The 25,691-nt window shown below is 40.2% G+C and overlaps 4 protein-coding genes and 1 long non-coding RNA gene across 6 annotated transcripts; 1 reads left to right on the top strand and 4 right to left on the bottom strand.

Annotated features, from left to right (window-relative positions):
• Positions 1-729: 729 nt before the first annotated feature.
• LOC111458891 (ABC transporter B family member 4-like) lies at positions 730-5,418 on the bottom strand. The gene is made up of 11 exons (XM_023101747.1): positions 5,071-5,418; positions 4,936-4,990; positions 4,678-4,853; positions 4,377-4,598; positions 4,065-4,303; positions 3,447-3,972; positions 3,090-3,363; positions 2,146-3,017; positions 1,815-2,081; positions 1,473-1,736; positions 730-1,400 (listed from the first exon to the last, which is right to left on the bottom strand). Exons 1-11 carry the CDS (start codon positions 5,368-5,370, stop codon positions 741-743), a joined length of 3,855 nt encoding a protein of 1,284 aa, XP_022957515.1. The 5' UTR covers positions 5,371-5,418; the 3' UTR covers positions 730-740.
• On the top strand, positions 3,224-5,145 carry LOC111458892. 2 transcript variants are annotated; one of them, XR_002713199.1, is made up of 3 exons: positions 3,224-3,352; positions 3,630-4,615; positions 4,692-5,145. It is a non-coding gene; the product is annotated as an uncharacterized LOC111458892 (long non-coding RNA). The 2 variants fall into 2 exon arrangements; XR_002713198.1 differs by having other exon boundaries at positions 4,705-5,143.
• Positions 5,419-9,824: 4,406 nt separating the features above from the next.
• On the bottom strand, positions 9,825-11,233 carry LOC111458851 (acyl transferase 4). The gene has a single exon (XM_023101689.1). It carries the CDS (start codon positions 11,230-11,232, stop codon positions 9,931-9,933), a length of 1,302 nt encoding a protein of 433 aa, XP_022957457.1. The 5' UTR covers position 11,233; the 3' UTR covers positions 9,825-9,930.
• Positions 11,234-13,348: 2,115 nt separating this feature from the next.
• LOC111458610 (peptide chain release factor 1) lies at positions 13,349-17,909 on the bottom strand. The gene is made up of 11 exons (XM_023101370.1): positions 17,404-17,909; positions 17,032-17,138; positions 15,580-15,678; positions 15,037-15,220; positions 14,856-14,904; positions 14,683-14,761; positions 14,499-14,573; positions 14,337-14,414; positions 14,046-14,204; positions 13,855-13,950; positions 13,349-13,763 (listed from the first exon to the last, which is right to left on the bottom strand). The coding sequence occupies exons 1-11, from the start codon at positions 17,555-17,557 to the stop codon at positions 13,566-13,568; spliced, it is 1,278 nt and encodes a 425-aa protein (XP_022957138.1). The 5' UTR covers positions 17,558-17,909; the 3' UTR covers positions 13,349-13,565.
• Positions 17,910-18,853: 944 nt separating this feature from the next.
• LOC111458609 (tricalbin-3-like) lies at positions 18,854-24,812 on the bottom strand. Its single transcript, XM_023101369.1, has 8 exons — positions 23,789-24,812; positions 22,617-22,858; positions 22,427-22,445; positions 21,210-21,415; positions 20,934-21,043; positions 20,728-20,826; positions 19,317-19,788; positions 18,854-19,234 (listed from the first exon to the last, which is right to left on the bottom strand). Exons 1-8 carry the CDS (start codon positions 24,571-24,573, stop codon positions 19,146-19,148), a joined length of 2,022 nt encoding a protein of 673 aa, XP_022957137.1. The 5' UTR covers positions 24,574-24,812; the 3' UTR covers positions 18,854-19,145.
• Positions 24,813-25,691: the final 879 nt, after the last annotated feature.

Genomic DNA, 25,691 nt, shown 5'->3' with positions numbered 1-25,691 from the left:
TTAAATTAATAAAAATAGACCTATTAAAAAAAACATCCTTAAAATTTTCAAAATTACAATTCAATAATATTTTTTAAGTTTTTACCTTCAGTTTATCTTTAAACTTTTAAATATATTTACTTAATATTTTTTAATTTTTAAAATATTTTTACATCTATAATTTTAATAAAAAAGTTTAATATAGGGACAGAAACGTTTATATACCTATCATAGATAATCTTCAAACATTTTAAATATTTTTCTAAAAATATAAAGGTATTAATTTTATTTTTGAAAACTTATGGATATTTTTTTTAACCCACAATTTTTAATTTTAAAAATGTTTTAAAATATTTTTGTAGTTTTAAAATAAATCAAAAGATATTAATAAAAAAATTTAAAACTTAGTTTAAACATTTTTTTAAAGTTAAAATAGTATTTTAAATAAAATTAACCATTTTTTTTTAAGTTTAAAGTTATTTTTGAAAATTTTAAATTTTAATAATATTTTTAGACTAAAGTTCGGGAATATTTTTATTAATTTATTTTTTTTATAATAATTTTTCTTTTCTAGTGTACACAAATAATATTTGTTTTCCATTAATCAATTAAAAATTATGAATTTAAAATAACAATAAAGGGAAATTATTACTGTATTATGGATTTTAACATAAAGGAAAATTATTGTTTCAAGAAATACAAATTAAAAGCTACAATTTTTTATTTATTTATAAAATTAGGAAAAAAAAAAAAAAAAAGGCTTAGGATGAGGAGTTGGGAGTGGGAGCAACGGCAGAAGCGTGGAGCTGAATCAAGGAGGCATAAAACCCTTGTTTGATTGTGATGAGCTCTTCGTGCTTGCCATTCTCGACGATGATTCCATTCCGAACAACGGCGATGCAGTCGGCGTTCATGATCGTGGAGAGGCGATGAGCTACCACCACCGTGGTTCTATTCACCATCACTCTGTCCACCGCCTCTTGCACCACTCGCTCCGACTCTGCGTCCAGCGCGCTTGTGGCTTCATCCAGTAGAAGTATTTTCGGATTCTTCATGATGGCTCGAGCAATGGCCACTCGTTGCTTTTGGCCTCCAGATAACTGCACTCCTCTTTCCCCCACTGTCGTCTCGTATCCGTGTTGCAGTCCGCTTATGAAGCTGTGCGCATTCGCCGTCTCCGCCGCTCTTATTATCTCCTCCTCACTCGCCTTCCCGTACGCTATGTTGGCTCGTACTGTTTCGTTGAAAAGCACTGGCTCTTGGCTCACTAGACCTATTTGCTGCCTTAGCCATTTCAGTTGTAGCTTTTGGATTTCTACTCCGTCGATCGTTATGGTGCCGGAGTCAGGATCATAAAACCTCTGCAACAGCGCGATCACTGTGGATTTTCCACTTCCGCTTTCTCCAACCAGAGCTATTGTCTGAAACAGAGACCACATCAAGATCAAAATCGTAAGCAATTCCCTCTTGAATCATGAACTAAATGAGCTAACCTTCCCAGCATGAATGTGTAGGTTTAGGTCTCTGAATATTTGGATGTTTGGCCTCGAAGGATACTTGAAACTTATATGTTTAAGCTCTATTTCTCCTTTAAGATCGGGCAATATTGTTCCAGATTCATCGCTGGGATCTATCTTTGATTTCCTGTCTAGTATGGCAAACACGGAAGCAGCAGCAGCCTTGGCTTTGGTAGTATCTTGAGAAATTGAGCTGGAGTGAGTTATTCCAGTAGCTGCCATCGTCAATGCATAGAACACCTGCAATGTCCACCAATTCCTCAAATGTTAAAAGAAGAAATAATGAGCACTGCAAGCAATAGAGATGGATTGATTTACTTGAAACACTTGAGTAAACGTTGTTCTGCCACTGTCCACCAGACGGGCTCCGACATAGAATGTGATGGCGTATATATTGTACAAGAAGAAGAATGACACTCCAAATCCAATTCCACTAATGAGGCCTTGTCTTATCCCTGATTTCAGTGGGGCTTCACATCTGGTTTTGTACATGTCCATCACTTTATCTTCCGCACAGAACGAAGCAACTGTTCTTATGCCCCCTACTGCATCATTTGCAACTTGGCTGGCTTCTTCATACATACTCTGCATTGCAAAACACCTTTATGAGTATGAGCAATCACACGGGATGACCATGTTTAAGACTTACCTTGGAGTTGTTGCTAAATCCATTCATGGATTTAATCTGTATAAGCGAATTGATTCCAATGAGAGGAACAAGAGCGAGGACGACGAGAGCCAGTTCCCAGCTTGCATTAAAAGCAATCACCAAACTTGCAATTGCAGTTGCAATGTTGCCCACATTCAGAGAGAGCGAATCCCCGACTAGCGCTCTCACTGATGCTGCATCCGACGATAGTCTTGCACCAATGGCCCCACTTGAGTGTTCAGCCTCATCAAACCAGCTCACCTCCATATGAACCACCTTCTCAAAACACAGTGATCTGATGCGTTCGATTAATTTACATCCCGCTACCGAAAAGAAGTATGCTCGCCATGGATGTGCTACCAATGAGGCCACGCCAAGCACTATGTAAATGACAGCCCAACACTTGGTATCCTTTTTTAGCATCTCTGGGGGCTTGTAATATGTCTTTATCACATTTGAAAGTAGTAATCCAAAAATTGGAAGTATCACCCCACACATCACTGTCCCAATTGTTCCCATCAGAAGCATGGGCATCTCTGGCTTGTTAAGTGCGGCAAGGCGACGGAGAGAAACAGGAGGAGCTTTCGACTGCTCTTCGATCATGTCTTTTACGTCACGAGCATCTGTTAGATCATGCTCACTTGTTAAACCAAACATAGACAAAGATCGGTGGCTGCTGTGGGCAACCGACGATCCTCTACTTATGGATCTCAAACAATGAGCCCTCTGACTTGACTGTCTCATTGATTCCAGAGAAAACTCTGTTCGGTTAACGACTTCAGAAGCGTGTTCCGAGTCTTTATTTGTTTCCTGCAGGCGTATCAGTTGTGAATATGCGCCGCTCGGATTCATGATGAGTTTTGAGTGAGAACCTGCTCAATTAAACAACCATGAAGGATTTCTTACAATTTGTGGGAACATGTAATGAAGAACATGTACATTACCTTTCTGAACCATCTTTCCTCTGTGAATTACAGCAATCATATCAGCGTTCCTAACTGTGCTCAAACGATGGGCAACAATCACAGTAGTTCTATTGACCATTATCCTATCTAGAGCCTCTTGCACAACGCTTTCAGATTCTGCATCAAGTGCACTCGTCGCTTCATCTAGAAGTAGAATTCGAGGGTCTTTCAGAATTGCCCTTGCTATTGCAATCCTCTGCTTCTGCCCTCCGGACAGCTGAGTTCCATGCTCCCCCACCAAGGTATGCAATCCCTACACCATCAAATTACATTAATACGTTTAGGTTTTAGATGCATACAGCTGCACAAGAGGATAAATATATGATATGGTGGAACCTGAGGCAGTTTGTCAATGAATTTAGCAGCATTTGCTAGTTCACATGCACTCTTAATTTCCTCATTAGTTGCATCATCCTTGCCGTATGCAATGTTATCTTTAATTGAGGCAGTGAAGAGTATTGGTTCTTGGCTGACAAGACCGATTTTTGCCCGAATCCATCTAAGTCGAAACTCTTTCAGGTTAACGCCATCGATGAGCACCTCACCGGATTGTGGATCGTAGAATCTCTCTATCAAACTGATCACGGTTGACTTGCCACTCCCACTCTCCCCAACCAATGCTGCAGTAGTGCCACGAGGAATGTGAAGAGAAAACCCACTGAATATGGCTTCGTCTGGCCTGGTTGGATAGCTGAAAGTCACGTTCTTCAAATCTATGTCTCCCTGAATATCATCCAATGTTTTACCCTTTGGATCATAGACATCAATGCTTGGCTTCCTTTGAATTGTCTCAAACATTTTCGACGCAGCAGCTCGACCTGATGCAAAGGCACTAAAGCACGGCAATATTTGCCCGAGGGACCTGAAAGAAATTCGCATGTGGATACCTGTTTTAGCAAAATGAAGCACAAAATGGCATGGACTTGTGGGTACTAAAGATCGTCATGAACTCACATTGAGGCTTCCAAAACAGCTAAAATGATGGTGATCACTTGTCCCCCATCATATCCTTTCTCTATAATCATCTTTCCACCAAACCAAACAGCTAAAGAGTAAGTACAAAATATGACCAGCATTACCGTACCAATTCCTATTCCACCACCCAGAGCTTCCCTCACACCAGATTTATAAGCATCTACCAGGAACTTCTGGTAACTGCTTATAGCTTGCTTCTCACCCGTAAACGACGCAACCTAAGGACAGGACAATCTCAAGGTTCAAGCTAAAGTCATCTTTCCAAGTAATAGAGTATTGAATTATGTATACCGTTCTTATTGAGCCAATGGTCTGTTCAACCACATTTGCTGCATTAGCATAAGCACTTTGCCCTCTAGCAGCCATTTGCGACATGAATCGAGAAATCGTCGCTCCAGCTACCACAAGAAGTGGGATAACAGATACCATTACCAGAGCCAGCTGCCAGCCTCTTATGAAAGCTATTGTGAAGCCTCCAATGAAGTTTGTGATTAGTTGGACAGTTTTCCCAACCTGCATCAGAAGAACAGGTTAGTTTCCTTTGAGTTGCATCCCATTTGCAAGATCAACTTGGAATTTTGAGGTATGTTACCTTCTCACCCATAGCATCTTGAATGAGGACTGTATCACCAGACATTCTGCTCACAACCTCTCCAGTGCTTGTTTCTTTGTCGAAGTAGCCGACATCTTGTCTCAATATAGCTTTCAAATACAGCCCTCTGATCCGAGCAGCCTGTCTCTCCCCCGTCACGATCCAGCAACACACCTCTGCAGGTACGTTATCTAATTAAACTCATCCCATTTCATTTATGTGCCTATGTATTAGACTTTGATTTTGGTATCCACTTACGGAGAAACGCCGCGACAGCCACTCCCACGGCCAAGTACACAAATTTTAGGCACACCTGAATTCATAGATTAGTTGATAAGGCAATGAAGATCATACCATACTTGTAAAATGGATTGGTTAGAAGTTTTGTTTAACCTTGGAAACTTTAGAAACTATGCTGTGGGTATCCTGGTTGCTTCCAAACGTTTGGATGAGCTCTCCAAAGAGCAGAGTCATTAGAGGCATGCCCACCCCATTCCCTATGCCGCCAACGCTTCCAACTGACATAAGTAAGAAATCGTATGAATCTGCAAAGGCGAAGAGCTTAAGAAAAGATACAGATTTGGGTTCTTTCTTCTTATTCTCCACTCCTCTCTGCTTGCCATTGTTCAAGCTCGAGCTGCTCGGTTCTGATAGCGACGATAGGCCGTTTCTTGCATCCTCATGTCTCTCCATTCTCTTTAAGCTCCACAGAACCCTCCAACTTCAGCCAAACTCTGTTCCTTATGATGTTCCAGACGCACGATGCATCTCTTTATGCTCTCAATTCTGTTAGTTCGTTTTTCATTTTATAAACTAAAGGCTCTGATGGTGCTTGGACCCATCTGAAATTTTGGATTGGTTGAGAGTTGGTAACTCGAATAATCCGAATAGAGTTTACAACCCAACCCACCTCTATGAAAGTGGAACATATGAAATTGCCAAATTTCTCTTGATCAACCTCTTTCCTTTCAAGAAGATTCGACTAACGATCTCGTCGAATTAGGTTCTGTTTCAATCTGCTCCGTTAAATTTCAAAATTCCTTTTGCCAAATAATAAAAAATGAGGATTTCTCTCTACAATTATCAAACACTCCACGGCACAACACATCACTAACATTGGTTACAAAACTCGAATGTTCTTAATATTCATAATAGTATGGTAGAGTTGGATTGGATTGTAACTATACTTTTTGCTTAGTCAAATGATCTAATAAAAAAAATGTTAATTTGTAAACTGACTTAATTTTCAGTTTTCCAAAAATTCAATCCGGTCCAAATTAAATATATATATATAATCTATGATTTGGATTGGATAATCTAGGATTGTGTGGTCCTTGGATTATATAAACATCTCTACTCTTCACATCTATGCTGCAACGAAAAGGAACAAGGACTTAATCCTCATTTTCGTGTCTTGTTTTAATTAGAAAAAATTGCTGAGTTTCATCTACAAAGTCAACCCTTGGAGAGATAGAAACAGAGAGTAAAATGAATGAATATCCAGTTTATTGATACAAGTAATTGACTAGGAGAAGTTTATTTATTATATTCTTTTAATGTGAATTAATGAAACTAGGAAAGCTACCAACAAGATTTTTTTTTTATTTTTTATTTTTAATTAGTTTGAATATTTCACCAATGAAAGGGGGAAAATTTTGAAAGATATATGATGTGACAAAAATTAAAAGAATTAAAAAAAAAAAAAACACAAAATTAAAACAAGACATTAATGTTCGTCGTTTGCGCCGCTACCTTCTTCCCTTCATTAATTTCCGGAACAAACTTGCATGCCTTACCACTCCCTCGTACCCAACCTATTAATCTATTAACTTAGTTTATTTATTAATATTGATATATTTTCATTCATATAAAATTAAAATTTTAACTTCTCCGTCCATTTAGATATTTTAAACTTCGATCATACTACAGAAAAAAACAATGATGAACGAGATTTATAAACAACATGATCATGTTATACTTGAAGTGTTTCTAAGAATGAAAACTGTCCATAGACCAACATGGATTCTCTCAACGTAGTCTATCCTTACCCACAGGATTCTTAGAAAGAAAAAATTCATATGAATTACCCAATCTATAATTGTTTTAAGTGATATATGTTTACTTTTGAAGTTCGTATGATTGAGCTACTAAAAAGAAAGTTGCATCTTGTTGATTTAGCTTTCGTTTTAGTTCGCCTCTAAAATGTATTCTACTGGGAGATGTTCATTTTGATACCATTTGTAATGTCTCGTGCCCATGATTTAAATTAGTGTTTGGAATCTGTATTTCAAACCCGTGATGGTTGTGACATTCGTTTGCATCCTATGCAACATGACCACATTACCTACATAACTTGTCTTGAAGTGATTCGCTGTGGTTGTGACATTCTCTCACGTCCTAGAAAACTACTTAACATAGTATCGACTATTTTCATTATGCCTCAGTTTCCTTAACGTCCTCGCTATTATCTCGACATTCTCTAGGAAGAATTATGAGTATAGTTGTTGTTTTAAACTCTCATAATTGTCCACGGTATATCCACCATCTTGAATGTCCATATACTTGGATCTCCACTACAACTTTGCATCGTTAGCTAGATGCATTATGGCCAACATGACCTTTGCCTCTTGTACCACGGTGCCTATGACTCGAAAGTATTGTTCGAGGTCAACAATAAAATTCTCCAAAGCCTTAGTGTCTCAAACCCCACTGAAGAGCTTAGGCTCTTGGACCTTCACCTTGTTAAATTGGACTACACTACCAATTGGAGTTTGGTTCTCAACCACTCTCATGGTGAGGCTTAACTTGGCGCTCAGATCCGCAGCCTTGACTACTAGAAGGGACGCTCTCAAATCCTTGAACATTTTTTAGACCATTTGAACAATTGCGTGCTGGACATTGTCTAGGCTCTAATATGTTCTTCCATCTAGGAGACATAGCCCATTGAATTATCCCCACGCTCGAAGCCACCAACAGTTGTAGTCTTGTCCTTTAGGACCTTGAACCTAACCATTAATTCACGGTCTGATATTGCCTCAATGCAGTCTCTTATTTCATCGATCCAGATGGATTTAGCGGTAATCGTAGCCCATGCAAGACTCCAAAAGCCTCATTCTATCAGGAACTTCATTAAGATAGAGCAACTAATATTCGATATGTACTAATTGATCAGCCTATGATTTGCCCAATTGTTTTACAGCGAACATGTTTGATTACTAAGATTCAAGGAGCCAATTTAGTCATAATCACACTCTTGTGGTAGTGGGATAGCAATTGTGCAGAACTTGTTCTAAGTTGACGAACAAGTTAATCATACGAAAATTATAAGTTACAGATAATTTGGACATAGAATCGAGCCTCAAAAAAATGTAATAGAAACGTAAGCGAGGAAATGAGTTGAAAACATTTTGTAAAAAAGCAATGTTACAGGCTAAAAGCAAATAGACTACCACCACAACTTTGATAGCATATAACCCGAGTAGAAAAATTGACAACTAGTCACATCCCCTATAATACATTTTGGGGGTATTTTGGATGTTTCGGGTGTAGACATGATTCTAATGAACAATCATCCATTTTAGTATTGACGAAAATAGTAAAAACTTAACTACACATGTAAGCGAATGAGTTTGGAACGGGCATGCGACCATGAATAACATGTCCTAGACAAGCACGATTAGGACATTCGACTACAAGCAACATGCTTTGGACAACCATGACCGTGATATCTAGCATCTACTATAAATACTCCTCTACCCAGCAAAATTTTCATCCAAGAAAAATAAAGTGGAGTAGTGTTCTAACAAATGTCTTATAATCTTTTCTTGATTGGTTTTAATAAAGAGTGTGAGTATTTCTCACAAACGAGTTTTGTTCAACAACTCATATTCTTCCTCGAAAAATTCTCAAAATCGTTGGATGTGTATGACAACTCTAGAGGGGTGAATACGGTTTTAACTATAAAAATATCTAAGCGTGATTAATTTTTCTAATTATGAAACTTTTTATAAATAAGGAGAGGATGATAATTGATATAACAAAATAGGTAAGTCAAAACAATAATCAACTATAAGAAACTTAGAACATGCAATAAGTTACGATAATAATTTGAAATTAAATAGGAAAGAATTCCGATGTGAATACAGGTCAAATGACAAATTCAAAATTTATTATAAATATAATAATATAATAATAATAATAATAAAAAGTAACGTGAGTAACGGTTAAATTCAAATTTCAAAATTTATTGTAAATATAATAATATAATAATAATAAAAATTATGGGAGTAACTGCTAAAATTTCAAATTTATATTAGGTATAAATAATTTTATTTAAAAATATTATAATAAGAAAATCTTCATCATTTGTTACTCTTCCAAAATTACAAGTGTCATACTTTCATTTGTCTATCATTTTGATTTAGCTGCCACATCATCACGTCGGGTATATTGTCTCGATTGTAATTTCTTCGTTTTAGTTTTGATTTGAGTGATTGAAAAGTTTAGTTGAAATTGTTATTCCCAACCTTAACCTTGAAGTTTTTATGATTGAGCCAATGCTGTTCAATCATAGAAAGCTCGAAAGCTCAAAGTTAAACGTGTTTAACTTGAAACAATTTTTTGAGTCAAATTGAAATAACCTGTGTTAGTATGAGAGAATAGTCACTCTCAAAAGCACTTCAAGTCAAGTAAGTAACGTGGTCATATCGCATGAGGTGCATAGGAATATTGAGATCACCTAGTGTCGAATCCAAGTTCAAAAATTCTAGTCTGAATTCCATGAGACTTTACTGTGCACGATAAAAACATGAATGAACTAAGACTACATTCAAATGACAGTAATCTTGAAAATATGATATTAATAAATAATTAAGATAATTGATAGTTATTACAAATATCAAAATAAGATACATATTCTTTTTCGATAACTCAATTATAAGAACTCCGATAGTCCTCCTGAAAAAAGTGAAGAGTATTGGTTTATCGGGATAATCTCTACTATTAAAGACACCTCGAGACAAGTAAATAACATGGTCGTGTAATTGAAATACAAGAAAATGTCGAGACGTTCGTGTATCAAATCCATATTATTAATCTCGGACACGACACAACACATTACACGTTACCGATTTTGACATGATAGCAAATTTAATAAAAATACATTACTTTATTTAAACATGAAAAAAACAGTTAATTTATTTGGAAATGGGAATAAAAACAATTAGCAAACGGTTAAATAGTAGAAAGGAGAGTTCAAAGGAGGAAGAGCTGTGAGATATGGTGCAGAAAGGAGGGGCGATGCGGCTCCTGGACGCACCATGTCATCAGACGAATGCCCTTTCTAGGTAATGGAAGACACCCCACAATTCCGACGGGTATCACGGCGGAGCCTTGGATCGGAACCACATGCACCGGCGGTCCCCATCCATAGTCCACCTGGTTGAACCCTAGCCTTCCCCACTCCGAGATGAACAGAGTGGAGTAGTTGAGCGGCGGCGCAAAAGGATCGGAATCTCTCCCCTCCTCCATCTGCCGCCGCCGCATGTACTCTCCCATCTCCCTTCCAACTCTGCTCTTCGCTTCTTGTATCAGCTTCACTACCTCGTTTATCGCCGCCTCCCCGATTCCCCTGCAGCAACGGCTAATTGTCACCGGAAAGAAGCAGTTTCCGTAGAACCCCTTCGGCAGAGGAGGCTCCACAAGCTCCCGGCAGTTTGCAAAGAAAACTAGCTTCACTTCTTCACCATTGTTACTTTTCTCGTACACGGCCCGCGTTCGACTCCTCCAAAAACACGCCGCCACAATTTCAAAAGCAGAGCAACTTCCTCCTGTTGATTCTTGAAATTCCTTCTTCAGCCGATTGATTTGGTCTATGGGTATGTCGATGTTGGAGTGTTGTAGGCTGTAATCAGGCATCACCGGGGGAGGGATTTGGGGATTTATAGCATTTATAGCATTCAATGGCTTAGGAAAGAAATCTCTGTGCCATTTAGGCGTGATTGTGGGAGCTGGGACGACGCCTCTGGCTAGTTCCCCGACAGCATTCAAGAACTGGGCGGCGCCAAGGCCATCACAGATGCTATGGCAGAAAATTAGACCCATCACGAACCCTCCACAAGCAAACTGGGTCACCTGCATCTGCACTAACGCTTCTGATCCTGCTTCTGATTCAAGCTCAGGGAGAAGAAGATCAAAAGGGATTGAAGTTAAGTCATCCAAATAGTTAAGGGAGGCGAGGGTGTTGCTGGAGGAAGCCTCCACGAACAGAACGCCATGGCCTTGGTTGGAGCAGTCCAGTTGAAGTGGGTAGGCCTGTTGGTTAAGGCGACCGGCGAGAGGGTAGTAGGGAACCAATGCCCTCGACAGTGCTTGTCTTATGACGGCGGCAGGAGCAGCCTCATGAGGGGCGTCTTTGAACACATGGAGTGTGCGAGCGTTGCATCTCAGCGCAGGCAGGCTGTCGATTGGGGACAGATGGAGAGTAGCACAAGGGGTTTGCTCGCAGGGCTGCACCAGGCTGCGGCTGAACCTTATTACACTCAGCTTATAATCCATCAATTACAAGGTATGCTTGTTCTTGCTCTTCCTAATCCTTTATATATTATAAGAAATGTGGCCTTTGACTTGAAGCAAGCCTACTCCGTGGCTTTCAAGTGCTCCAAACTAAAGTCGCCATTTGCGTACAGCATAATGCATGTTTGTGTAACTCTGTGTTAGGTGGGTATCTCTACTTCTGATTTTCAAACTCCATATGATTACATATCTAAAAGGGCTTATTTGGAGCACCAAGCACTTGGGAGTTGAAAGGCCTGCCGCCCTGAAAGACCCACTATAGTAAGCGTTGGATAAAAGGCCAAGCTGATAGTAAGCGTTGGATAAAAGGCCAAGCTGATAGTAAGCGTTGGATAAAAGGCCAAGCTAATAGTAAGCGTTGGATAAAAGGCCAAGCACCAGCTCCACCATGATATTGGGTCTACAAACCACTATCTATTCTATCCATTAAGCAAACACCAGATGGGTATCGCCAAAAAAAGGCCCTTTCCAAGTATTCACACAAAGACAAGAATCCCACCGAACTCCAATGGTGAGATCTCACACTAAGGTTCCCAGTATTCACACAAGACAAGAATCCCACCGAACTCAAATGGTGAGATCTCACCAAGGTTGGAGAGGGAATGGAAGAGGTAACAACTCAAGTCAACAGCAAGCCAACACTGCCTTTTTTTATTTTTCCTTTTAGGCTTCCCTCAAAGTGTTTCAAAGTGTTTTTAAGGAGAGGTTTTCACAATTTTATAAAAAATGTTTCGTTCTCCTCCCCAACCAATATGGGATCTAACGTCTTCGCGGGTACTTGTTTATCTCTCCAATTGATGTGGGATCTCACAATTCATCCACCTTCAGAGTCAGCGTCTTTGTTGGTACTCGTTACTCTCTCCAATCGATGTAGGATCTCACAGAAGCATTCCTTAGAAGTATGTAAAAAATCGCGAGGCTGACAGCGATGCATAACGTGCCAAAACGAACAATATCAGCTAACGGTGGAGAGCTTATACTATTATTTGTCTCTTAAGAGATGATGGGTTGCCCGCCCACGGTTGATTCAATGGAGAGAACCAATTTTTGTGATTAACAAACAGCTACTGCAACAAATAGAGGAAGAAACAGTGGGATAATTGTAGGGTCCATAACCCAAATCATTTTAAGAAACTATGAGTAACACTGAAAGTGGAAAATTTCTGTGAATTGTTTTTTTGTTTAAAGGAGAGATGTTGGTGAGGAGTGGAAAACAGAAGCAAAACGGAATGGAGAATGGAGTTGTTGGTGAAAAGTGGAAATCCAAAGAGTATAGAGATTTGCGACTGTGGGAATCGAAATCGTCAAAAAGAAACATAATTTTCAAAAACAGTCGAATACAGGTGGCCGTGGCATCCTTCACAAACACACCAGACCAGCACACTCCACCACTGTACTGTAATGGCCATGGCATCCATGTGAATCTGTCAGTTTTGGGGAATGAGGATAAGGGCAGCAGGGGAGCAGGTAGAGGAGCATGGATGGAGCCCTCAACAGATTGAAATCAACTAGCCTTTGCCTTATCCTTTGCCTGTTGTGCCTCTACACATGCCACTGTCTCTTCCCTGGCTGCCCTCATATTCCATCCCCTTCTACCTTTGCTTTGCCTTCTCTTTTCCTCTGCCTTTTCCTGGATCAGGACAATTTTTTTATTGACACTGTTGTATTCTTATGTGAGATCTCACATCGGTTGGAGAGGGAACAAAACATTCCTTTTAAAGGTGGGAAAACCTCTCCCTAGTGAACGCATTTTAAAACCTTGAGAGGAAGCCTAAAGAGGATAATATCTGCTAGCGGTGAGATTAGGTGGTTACAAATGGTATCAGAACCAGACACCGGGCGGTATGCTAGCGAGGACGGTGGGCCCCCAAGGGAGTGGATTGTGAGATCCCACGTCAGTTGGAGAGGGGAACAAAACATTTCTTTTAAGGGTTTGGAAACCTCTCCCTAGTAGACTCATCTTAAAACCTTGAGGGGAAGCCGAGAAAGGAAAGCTCAATATGTGATAGTAGTGAGTTTAGACGGTTACATATTGTAACCCTCTGAATTTTGGGATAGTATGTTTTATGAACAATATCTACTAGCGGTGGGTCTAGGCTGTTGCAATTCTGTTGTATCAAACGAAAACCGAACTTCTACATACTACTCATCATTGTAACATATATGAAATTTAATCCCTTTAAAGTGTATTGTAACCACCCACTCTACTTGTATTGTACTTCTATAAGAAACACATTTCTTATGTTACCTGAATCTAATGCGAAGTGGGCAGATCCTATTTGATGCAATGCTCCTCCTCTTCACAACCACTACCACTACGAAGAAGAGGAAGTGAATGATGCAATTGCATCCATTTCCTGCTGCAATAACAGAGCGTCCACGAACATATCCAGATTCTGTCCCTGCATCACCTCCTCAATTGCATGCTCTGTAATGCCTACCCGATGGTCTGTTACCCGCCCTTGCGGGAAGTTGTATGTGCGAATGCGTTCCGATCTGTCCCCGCTACCAATCTGCTTTTTATAATCCAAACTCACTTCCTTTAGTATTTTCTTTCAACACACAGTAACCATAAACATCATACATCAATCTCTTTCTTATTACCTGTTCCGATCGAAGCTTTGACCGACTGCTCTGAATCCTGCGCCTTTCAATTTCGTATAGCTTTGCACATATAACTTTAAGCGCCTTCGCCTTGTTCTGTTTGAACCAAAGAAAGCACAATCAAACAAGTTAAACCAAACAGAAATACCCCATCAAAATCATACAAGCAATAGAAACGAAACTGTTCCTACCATATGTTGGGATCGCTCGTCTTGTATGGACACAGTCAACCCAGATGGAATGTGAGTCACTCTAACGGCACTATTTGTGGTATTTGCATGCTGACCTCCTGAACCGCCTGATCTGAAAGTATCTATTCTCAGGTCCTCGTTCTTCAACTCTACATCTACCTGCACATTCCCTCAACAATATCACAACCAAACTTAGAATCAATCCTATGCCTTTTAGTTACGAAATTGCTCTGGATATCAATTTTCAAGGAATAAAGTGGCTCCAAAGCGTCGAGCTAGAAGGGTTGGAACCTCGTCTGCTTGAGGGAGAATGGCTACAGAAACAGCACTGGTATGAACACGCCCAGACTTCTCTGTCACAGGAACTCGCTGCCCAAGGAAGAGAATGGTTTCAATTATCATTTCACAATGGTAAATAATGCTAAAGGCTATTGATATGCATGTCGAGAAGACCTGTACTCGGTGGATGCCACTCTCAAATTTAAGTTTCCCATACACACCGGCTCCTGATATTGCAGCAACCGCTTCCTACAACGTAGGACGATAAATCCTAAATTATCTTCATGTACTTTAGGTCAAAAGTTCGAATCTTTTACCCCATACATTGTTGAACTAAAAAATTTGCTAATGAAATCACCTTATATCCTTTAAGATCCGATTCTGTTATGTCAACCACCTCAAACTTCCAGCCTTTCTTCTGTGCGTATCGCTCATACCTATTTTGATCCAAAGTAAATAACTCTTGAGAACTAGAACGTGTGGAATTATTATAATCAGTGATACTAAGCATGCTATGCAACTGTCACTCACATTTTGAATATATCCATGGCAAACAAAGAAGCTTCTTCTCCACCAGTTCCTGGTAAAATTTTCTATTAGTTATAACTGTCGAGATCGGAAATGGAGAAAAAGAGAACAGTAAAATTCCTATTCCCAACAAAAAAAAGACTCCCATTAATGGCTACGTTCACTAGTATGCACCATTACCTACCTGCTCTCACCTCCAAGATGCAACCCCTCTCATCAGCATCATCTCTAGGAAGTAACGACGTGAGCAACGAGTGCTGTAATCTTTTCTCTTCTTCAACTGCCTGATTTAATTCCTCGGTAGCCATATCAAGCATATCTTTATCCTCTGGGCATTCGTCCATTAGCGTTCTCAAACCATTAATTTCCTACAGCCAAAACAGTCATAAAAAATTTCTGATATCCTTCTGTAAATAGTACGGCAACCACAAATATTTCATTCATTGGGGAAGCAAATGCCTCTAAGTCAGTCCACTTACAAGAATTTCAATAGGCGTCTGCAATCTCATTGTATAAAACACAAACACCCACACAAGTTTTATTTAGAACACTCGACAACCAAGCCAAAGAAATAGCAAATTAGTAGATGATTGTGAAAGAACAGCATGAACAGAGGTCGTCTTTGCACCGAAAGGAAATATTCCAGTCCTCTCTTAACCTTTTCATAGATAACATCTTAAGCAGTTTGTATTGTAAAGAAAGATAATGTGTTGAATGTATTTCATACCTTCTGTCTAGACCTCAACTCGTTTATTAGATCCATCGTATCTCTGAGTTTCTTAAGCTCCTTGTTAGCCTTTGCATACTCGGACGGTGGAGCTTCTGGCTATGTTCAAATAACACCATGAGTAAAGAAAATGAAATCATCATTTAAGGTCTGTAATTATAAGAGAAAGGGATGCAGGAGAAAAGGAAGAGTAGGAAGGGTGGGAAAGCTAAAATTTTCTTTATTTATTTGATTATTTTTCTTTTATGATAAGAAAAAATTTGCTGAACAAAGAGAGACAAAATTACAAGAATTAAGAAGAAAGAAAATTTATACTACGAGATAGCTAAGACAATTATTTTCTGAAGAATACAGCTGTAAGGTTCTTTCTCGGAAAGAAGCCAATGGTTCCTTTAAATCCAAATTGCCCAAAAGAAAGCTCTAATTATGTTTATCTAAAGGGTTTTCTTCTCCTTTCAGAAGGGGTGTTCTGGGAGAGGAATGAGAGGAAACCCTTGGGATTACGTCGTAAAGCCAGTGACCAACCAAAGGGAGAGAGCATATCATTCCAAAGAGCGAGACAGCAAGCCTTGTGACTGAGATTCAGCTTCATTCTTGCATGGAAGCGAGACTGATAAATATGGCATAGGCTGCTGTAAGAGGTCATGGGTATTGCAACATTATGAGCAAGCTTCCAAAGAAAGAATATGTGAGATCCTACGTCGGTTGGAGAGGAGAACAAAACATCCTTTATAAGGGTGTGGAAACCTCTCCCTAGCAGACATGTTTTAAAAACTTTGAGAGGAAGCTCGAAAGAGAAAGCTCAAAGAGGACAATATTTGTTAGCGGTGGGCTTGGACCGTTACAAATGGTTCAGAGCCAGACACTGGGCGATGTGCCAGTGAGGAGGCTGAGCCCCGAAGGGGGGTCGAACACGAGGCGGTGTGCTAGTAAGGACGTTGAGCCTCGAAGGGGATGAATTGAGGGATCCTACATCGATTGAAGAATGGAAAGAGTGCCAGCGAGGATGCAGGGCCCTGAAGGGGGTGAATTGTGAGATCCCACGTTGGTTGGGGAGGAGAACGAAACTACCCGAAAGGGAAAGCTCAAAGAGACAATATTTGTTAGCGGTGGGCTTGGACCATAATATGGGTCTATCCAAATCGAATACGGTAGTAAAAGGGTTGTTTCTCTTCAGCAATGATATTTTAGTCAAGGAGGAAAGAATTGGTTGTGAATGTGTCACTGCTGTCTAATCTCCAAACCTATTTATCTTCCAAATGTGTGAGAATTACAGCTTCTAGGCGGGAAAGCTAAGGTAGAATATGATTATTATGAAGTTTCATAAGATCATATTTTATCTCATTCGATTTGTTGTACAACTTTTAATATCTTAACCAGAAACAAAATTTTGAAGCTCTGTGATGCTGTACAGCAAATGAGAGAGCATAAAAAAGTAAGAATAATTGGTACCCGGTTGATTATATTCAGAAGAAAAGAGCTCCTGAGCTCAATGGCCTTCAACCTTTGTTCCATTATCTTGATAAGCTCCATTGATAGCTGCTGCGATTGTACTTCGCCTATTTTAAACAAGTTTGAAGAGATGTTCAGATTATAGGAGGCCAAGCATCGAAAGATACAAACAAAGATTTCAATCAAAATGTAATAGCCAATAAATAATGCAGAACTGAATTCTATATTTCATAATTCAAATGAATAAGTAATCCACAGCATCCAAAGTAAAATGTGGAAGAGACCTAACCCAATAAATCCGTGTCTGAGCCAAAGCCGTGATAACGAAGAAAACAAAGAATAGGACTGAAAAAATGGAAGAAAGATAAGAACCTTTGGAATAAAAACGAACAGACGGAGTAGAAAGAAGGTCGGATGGTGGCGGGAGCAACGGATTTGTACAGGTTTGCGCAGGATTCGTGCGGCAATGTAAGGCAAGTGTTCGGATTTGTTCAAGAAGCCGCACAGTTGGTCGATGGATTCTCATAGTGTTCTTCTAGATCTAATCTGCAGTATGTGGGGCGTTGCGATGGATGCAGCAGACCAGAAGGTCCGATGTTAGAGCACAGGGCGGAAGGGTAAACTTGAGCAAAGAGATGAACGATGAGGATCTCCGGTCCGGCTGTCTGAAATCGGGCGTGGTTAGACCATTAGGTTTTGGGCCCAACCGAACCGGAGCCTAGTGGCGTGGACCGATAACGGTGAGTGGGAGTGGGACCCTCCCGTTCTCCGTTATTCGCCGCAATCTTGCTTGGGTTGTCTCCCGGTTCCCGCCGGCCGTTTGGTTTCCGCCGGTCGTTTTTGCCTTGGCATTTGAAAATAAGCAGCAAGCAATGGCGAGAAGATGCTGTGTTGGTTCGTATCGGTAATTGGCCAATGCGTGAGGTGCAAGAGGGTGTGTTTAAATGAAGTTTGCAACTTATAGGTGGAAAAGATTGCAAACCCAACAAGTATTTTAACGAAAGCTAGTTCAAATTCTTGGTTCTGGGTCGATCTCGACCTCCAGTCTCCAAGAGTTCGCTCAATTTTTTTAGGTCTTCTAGTTAGTCGTTCCTGCTAGTCTCTTTCTTTTACATCATCATCATTCTCAACCTAAATTATAGGCTCTCGCAGTGCTCTCAATGATACTACTAAGAACCTCTACCATTCGTGACCAATTTACTAAAAGGAAACTAACATGCAAACTTCCTAATTATCCCCCAAAATACAATCATATAGCATAAGACATTATAGGTCACTTTATAGTTATCTGGACCCCTGACAATTGAGTTAGGTTAAGGGTCAGTTGGTGAACCCCTAACAATTCATAAATAGAGACGAAACATAGTGACCTAGACATGGATTTTGAGTTTTGCTCAATTCAGGACTCGATTCATGTATTTCTCAAAAAACATGTATCATAATGTTTAGCATGCTCTTACATACATCAAATCAACTCATTACATGTTCAAAAAAGTATATATTGTAACGTTAAACATGTTTTTTCATACATCAAATCAACTTAGTTCAAATTCAAATTTTTATGACAAGCTTCTTATATCATGTTTCCATACATATTACAAGTATAGCTTAATCCAAAATTCCGAGATGTCACTTGGAAAGCGCAATACAGTCGCTTGGGTTCGGGTCTTCAAAAAGATCTCAAATTTAATCAAATTCCTCAAATATGCCCTAAATTAAGTCGAGAATAAACAGCTCGAAAAGATAAAACGAGCAGTAAGCAAGGGCGAGGAGATGAGTTTGTATCAGTAATTGGGCAATGCGTGAGGTGAGGCCAAGAGGGTGCGTGTAATTTCTATTTTTATAATGATGGGTGCCAAATGAAGTTACAAGGCACAAGTTGAAAAGAATGTAAATTTGTTATTATAATACAAACCCAAAATTGGTATGCCGTCGACAGAAGCTTGTTCCTCCGATAGCGACGTATATACGAACCGAACATGAGTTAAAGTTGATCGATTCTCATTGTTCAATTCAATGTGTATGGGTGCGTGATATACTCGACTCCAGCCAGCCAAGGTGGCTTGCTCTATGCTCATGACATGATACAAAATGGCTAAAGGGTCCGAGTAGTCTCATGGATTGAAGAAACTCGAACCACCAATGTTGATAGCAATGAGCACCGAGATACTCGTGATCACAGCAAGCCAAAACAGCGACGATTCTGCCATTTACACATATTAGAACACTTCACCATCATCCAAACAAAAATATATGCATGATCAATAACTAGACAACAATATTACCAGCTAAACCTCTATCTCCAACGCCAGAAACTGCGGGTTTGTTATCAGTAACCACATCACGAGATCTCGACCTCGTTGTCCCTATGCTAGAAGAAGTGGTGGCGTCATTCTGAAGCTTCGTATTCAATGTGTCCGATGCTACTATACCCTGAAATTCTTCGCTCACAATCAATGCCGCTAGAACGTCCATAAATGATTCCTTATCAGTTTCCTTCGCAGCATCGTTTTCACCCTCGTCGTAAGCACCATTTGGTTCATCAGGTTCATCCGAATCAGATGACTCGTCATCCGAAATATCTGTATCCAAGGCATCTAATGCAGCCTTGTCGTCCTCTTCGTCCTCGACGTATGCTTTGTATGTCAATCTCACTAGTATTTCTCCAGAAGACCTGTTTCTAAAGAGTCCCCAACCTCCCCCCAAAACAACAATTCTGTCCGTTGGTACAGTATCTTGAAGAGAACCAAGATCAACCTGTATGTTTTGTAAGAACAAGTAAGAAGATATCGAGTTCAAACTATATGATATCATTACCAGAGAGCTGATGCTGCCACAGGGCTCAGAAATTGATATCGATAACAAGATTACCAAAACCACGCAAAATATACATACTATTCTATAAGACTTTCATATGATCACCAAGAATGCTGGTTATACAAGATGCTCAAGCTTATGTAGCAGTTCTATTCAAGAGCAGAGTACCAAAATCTAGTCAGAACTTCGGGTTGACAAATGAGCTAATGATGAGCAACCCCAACTTATAGAAGACGAAAACAAATTAGAAGAACAGCAAGCCAAGTTCTAAACCACTGTTGAATTGACCAAACTAGTTTTGATCATTAAAAATAAAAGATTTAAACTTACCCTTGAACGCAATACGAACATAGTTCAGCAGTTTTAGTGTAATAGCCGAAGCCCGCCACTAGTAAATATTGTCCGTTTTAGCTCGTTACGTATCGTCGTCAGCCTCATGATTTTAAAACGCATCTGTTAGGTAAAGGTCACTGACACACCGCCTGGTGTCTGGCTTTGATATCATTTGTAACACTCCATTGAAAAAAAATCTCACCATGCTAGCGGTGGGTTTGGGTTGTTACAAATGGTATCAGAGCTAGAAACTGGATGGTGCGAGGCACTAGTCGGAGTAGTGCTAGACCCTCTCCATAGAAGAGGCGTTTTGAAACCGTGAGGCTAACGGTGGTACGTAATGGGTCAAAGCGGACAATATTTGCTAGCGGTGGACTTGAACCGTTCTAGTTTGCATAGTTAGAAGAGAAAAATAAAGATACGATCTAAATGGTTGATGGATAAAGAAATCTCGCGGAGTTTCACAAGTTTTAAACTTGCCCTTGAATGCAATACCATAGATATTTCAAAATCTGACTATACTAACTGCAACGAAAGATAAGTTACCTCTGCATTACCAATGGTCAAATCTGCAAATCCAAGAGAGTCTTTCACTTGGATATACAATTTCTGTTTCCTAGGATTTGCAACAAGCATATGGAAATCCTGCCAATATTCCCAACGCCAATTAACGCGAGTACACAAACGAACCCGAAAATAACCAAAGATGGAACATATTCTCCGGTAAAACAAAAATCAGAAATGAGCATCACCTGATTCCAGATTGGCTCACCAGGTGATCCAATTACAGTGGTTTGGCTGTTCTTTTTGCTGCGTATTATTTGATCGCCCAAGCTTAAAATCACGTATGGGTCCGTTTTTCCTGAGAAGAACAAGGATTGATGAATAACGTATAGGACTATAATAGTTACTATCTACGGTTAATCAGATGCTAAGTTTCTGACAGCAAAACAGCAGTGTCGCAACAATGTTTATAAGCACTACAAAGCATGGTTTTTAGAAAGGACAATATAGATAAAATGGCATACCATAAAAGACATAAGAAAGCTTCCGAGCATCTACGAGGGTTACTGAAAGTTCCCCAACAAAACCTTTATTTCCTTCTTGTATGTCTCCCGATTTAACCTCATCCGGGACGGGTCCAACCGCTTTTCCTTTTTGGAAATCTAGAACTATCTTCTTTGGACGTACAAATAATTTAGGTAAATCCTCTGTGAGAAGTTTTGTCAAAAACCTATGCAGAGATAATTCGCATAATACAAGTCAGAGGACAAACAGATGGAAGAAAAACAAGCCTGAAAACAACTAGAACACTTGGTTGAATTATCAGCTATATGAGAAAATTATGCCATGAACTACCACCATACAATGATGACAACCAGAAAACTGGTTCTATAATAGTCCAAGTCCGCCACTAGCAGATATTATCCGTTTTGACTCGTTACGTATCGCCATCAGCTTTACGGTTTTCAAACGCGTCCACTAGGGAGAGATTTCCACATCCATATAAGGAATGCAAAGTTCTCCTCTCCAACCAACGTGGGATCTCACAATCCACCCCCCATGGGGGCCCAGCGTCCTCGTTGGCACACTGCTCAGTACCTAGCTCTGATATCATTTGTAACGGCTCAAGTCCACCGCTAGTAGATATTGCCCCCTTATGTTTTCCCTTTCGGGCTTCCCCTCAAGGTTTTTAAAACGTATCTACTATAGAGAGAGTCTAGCCCTACTCTGACCAGTGCATCACACCGTCCAGTGATTGGCTCTGATACCATTTGTAACGGCCCAACCCCTTCCTAACAGACGCGTTTTAAAAACCTTGAGGGGAAGTCCGAAAGGGAAAGCCCAAACAGGACAATATCTGCTAGCGGTGGGCTTGGGCCAATATAAGTTCGGATCAAAAGAACTTTTACTTCATGATATAATCCTCAAAACCAAAGGCTTCAATAATAGCAATCTTCTTTACTAGTCGAAGTACTATTGTCAAGGATTCCAGAGTCCCATTAGCATGAACAATTCATGGGTTGAACTAGTAAAATATTCAACGGGACAAATGTGATATAGAATATCATTACACAACTTTCTGGCATAGAATCGATCTTTATTCCTTTCAAAATTGTGATGAAGATAAAATTTTAACATAGAGCAGTCGACAACGCTAAGGTGGGAAGGATCGACTCCATTTCTTCCTTGAGCTAATCAAGTTATATAGCAACTATTCATCAGTTAAGATTAATGAACTTACATGGAGAGAACAGGAATGGCTGATGATGTCCCAAGCGTGCAGCAAAAAGATGGAAAGACAGAGAAATGTGCATCAGCATCCAAATTTCAACACTTAAAGCAAAGAAAACTATGATCAAGAAACGAATGGAACCACCACAAGCATGCATACTAATGTAATTGGTAATCAAAGTCAAGAAACTACAACATACCCATTAAATTGAACAAGCGGAACGGTGACAACTCAAATTTGATCTTTGGTAGTGAAACAAATGCCCATGAAACGGCACCTACCCAAGGTTCAGTTGGAATAAGCCGCAACTTGACCCATAATTCACCATCTATGTCAAAATTTCGGACACCAACTGGAACAGTAATGGGGATGATGCCAAATTTTAGTGAAAGCATTAACAACATACGAGCTCCGCCAGTATAGCGCAGACCAATTTGGTACCTGAAGAACATTGAATGAAGAAAAGCAATTGTAATACGGTTGTTCTAATAAAACTGAAAGGATAGCTCAATTACTTAGACACGTGGCCTTGTATAATTGCTCAAACCCGCTGCCAACAGATATTGTCCTCTTTGGGCTTTCCCTTTCGGACTTTCCCTCAAGGTTCTTAAAACGTGTCTGCTAGGAAGAGGTTTTCGCACCCTTATAAAGAATGTTTTGTTCTCCTCTCCAAAACTGATATGGGATCTCACAATCCACCTTCTTTCGAGGCCCAGCATCCTCACTAACACACTACCCAGTGTGTGGCTCTGATACCATTTGTAATGACCAAGACTACTGCTAGCATATATTGTCCTCTTTGGGCTTTCCCCTCAAGGTTTTTAAAATGCGTCGGCTAGGGAGAGGTTTCCACACCCTTATAAAGAATGCTTCGTTCCTCTCTCCAACCGATGTGGGATCTCACAATCCACCCCCCTTTAGGGCGTGATCCCCTCTCTAATCGATGTAGGATCTCATAATCCACCTCTCTTCGGGACCCAGCGTCCTCGCTGGAACACCGCCCGGTGTCTAGCTCTAATACCATTTGTAACGCCCCAAGACCACCACTAGCCAATATTGTCCTCTTTGGGCTTTCCCGTTCGGAGGCTTCCTCTCGAGGTTTTTAAAATGCGTATTACAGGGAGAGATTTCCACACCCTTATAAAGAATATTTCGTTCTTCTCTCCAACGGACGTGGGATCTCACACCTCGACTAAGAAGTGAGAGATTAGTCATACACCCCACCTAGCCTCCACTTAGAAACTAAATGTAAAAACAATAATGACTGAATAAATTCATGGAACTCTATCGCCAGTAAACATCGCAGGAAGGTGTTCAATCTGCACACCAGAGAGTATATAAAATTTGAAAGATGGGTTCAAAGTAACTTACTGCAAATCATTGGCTCGACGGGATGTTCGCCGCTCAACATTCCTAACAGACAATGGTTCTTCCCCCAAGGAAAACTGCTTGATTTCCACCCTCTCCACATAATCAGGTTTCTTCAAATTATCAATAACAGGTTGCAACAATCCAACAAGCCAATCCTCAAGGCCAGGTCGATAAACTTTCCATAATTTACCCAACACCATATTCACCCACTCCACCGACTCCTTCCTTTGTAAATCCTTCTCCAAAAACGACGAGAAACTAGTAGGCACCTGGGGCCATGTACCACGACGCCCATCTTCATTTCTCGATTTACTTCTCTTTCTAAGTGTCCACAGTTTGTCGAAGGCGACTCCAACAAAGAAAAAGAAGACGAAAAGTGCAACAATGTTTCGATTAATAGGTGGCGAAGGGATAGGGTGTATGACACCGAGTTGGGTCCTTAACTTATCGACAATAGGATCCTCCTGAAAAGCAGTGAAACTTGATCCAACTTGCACAGAAGAGTCCTGGGAGAATTCTTCCCTCTCCAACTCATTAGTAGTACGCTTGACTACAAAAAAATTGGCGCTCCTCCTCGCGAGAGTTGCAAATTGTAGATTGAAGTGGCGAGTAGCGGCATCCGGAGAAAGAGAAGAAGGGAAGAACCGTTTTCGCCGGGGATTTCGGGGAAGGAAAGCGGCGGTGGAAAGGGAGTTGCGAGCTCCGGTAATGAAGTTGTGAGAGGGGGAATGTTGAGGGAAGGAATTCGAGGAATCAAAGGGCGGAGATGTGGAGTGCGTAATCATTTAGATACAGAGAAGGGAAGATGGAATGGAGAAATCATATGGGAACAACATGGATTGGGCGGCGGAGGTGGCTGTGGAAATGGAGAAGACGGCGGAGTTTGAAGCAGAACATGGGGGGGTAGAGGATGGGAGATGGAATGGGGAAGATATGAGGAAGAGAAATCCAGGATTCCGGGAAGAAGGGAGGAGAGAATTGGGGGAGCGGGAGAATCTAAAACACACAGGATTATTGGAAGCCTCAGAAAATGGAAGAGTGATAATATAGCAATGGTTTCTAAATTTTTTGGAAATACCACGTGGACTGGACGGAGCCGACGCGGCATCATTTACGGTCACGCTCTCCTCTACTCACAATAATAATAATAATATATATATATATATATATATATAACCTACATGTCCCTAGAACTATGAACTAGACTTTGGTTTGGGCTATGACGGTCATTCCTCTTAAGACCATAAAAAATTTCTTGTGACCCCATACGAATTCTAAGGAACCATCAATAAGAACACGTGATATATTATCGAAAATAGGGATTTTAGGCATAATAAAAAGGAATGTTGTAATTCATATGGGTGCATCTTCGTAAGTATAAAAGAAATGTTGTAATTCAGATGGGTGCATCTTCGTAGGTATTGGGTGCCCCCATATTGGCCCCTTATATAAAGTCAATAGAGATACATATATAAAGTTTCATACCTTCTTGCTAGAGCTTTGATAGATTCCCACCTTCTTGCTAGAGCTTTGATAGATCCCCGGCCCTTCACTAATGGTTTGCATGGCTTTCTTTCTTTAGTAAGGTAAGGGCGTCCTCTGATCATTGAACCGGATTGGGCAGAAGCACAAATGAGAGGTAATCTTACCCCTTTGTTTGATTTTTCGGCAAAACAAACCCAAAGAAAGGGCATAGGCAATCATTGGGATACCTTTTTTTTCTTCTATACGCTATTTCGCTTGTTTTGGCTAACTAAACTAAACCAGCCCATTCCACCTAATCACAATAGGGAGTGGGTTGGAAGGAATGAATTGTGTTGGGTTGGAAGGAATGAATTGTGTTGGGTTTGGGAATCGGATTCAATTAAAGTAGGGAGTGGAGTGCAGTATGGGACCCGTGAAT

The sequence above is a fragment of the Cucurbita moschata genome, unplaced genomic scaffold, assembly GCF_002738365.1.
Source record: "Cucurbita moschata cultivar Rifu unplaced genomic scaffold, Cmos_1.0 Cmo_Scf00021, whole genome shotgun sequence".
Taxonomy (NCBI): Eukaryota; Viridiplantae; Streptophyta; class Magnoliopsida; order Cucurbitales; family Cucurbitaceae; genus Cucurbita; species Cucurbita moschata.
This window is presented reverse-complemented; position numbering and strand designations above follow the sequence as displayed.

Excerpts from the sequence above, each read along its gene's own strand:
- LOC111458891 (XM_023101747.1), bottom strand. The coding sequence starts at position 5,370 with ATGGAGAGACATGAGGATGCAAGAAACGGCCTATCGTCGCTATCAGAA. Across the intron at positions 4,991-5,070 it reads TAGTTTCTAAAGTTTCCAAG|GTGTGCCTAAAATTTGTGTA; the intron begins GTTAAACAAAAC and ends CTATGAATTCAG. Across the intron at positions 4,854-4,935 it reads GGCTGTCGCGGCGTTTCTCC|AGGTGTGTTGCTGGATCGTG; the intron begins GTAAGTGGATAC and ends ACGTACCTGCAG.
- LOC111458851 (XM_023101689.1), bottom strand. The coding sequence starts at position 11,232 with ATGGATTATAAGCTGAGTGTAATAAGGTTCAGCCGCAGCCTGGTGCAG.
- LOC111458610 (XM_023101370.1), bottom strand. The coding sequence starts at position 17,557 with ATGAGAATCCATCGACCAACTGTGCGGCTTCTTGAACAAATCCGAACA. Across the intron at positions 14,574-14,682 it reads CGGATCTTAAAGGATATAAG|GAAGCGGTTGCTGCAATATC; the intron begins GTGATTTCATTA and ends CCTACGTTGTAG. Across the intron at positions 13,764-13,854 it reads CAAAGCTTCGATCGGAACAG|ATTGGTAGCGGGGACAGATC; the intron begins GTAATAAGAAAG and ends TATAAAAAGCAG.
- LOC111458609 (XM_023101369.1), bottom strand. The coding sequence starts at position 24,573 with ATGATTACGCACTCCACATCTCCGCCCTTTGATTCCTCGAATTCCTTC. Across the intron at positions 20,827-20,933 it reads GTGAGCCAATCTGGAATCAG|GATTTCCATATGCTTGTTGC; the intron begins GTGATGCTCATT and ends GAATATTGGCAG. Across the intron at positions 19,789-20,727 it reads TGACCATTGGTAATGCAGAG|GTTGATCTTGGTTCTCTTCA; the intron begins GTAACTTATCTT and ends CAAAACATACAG.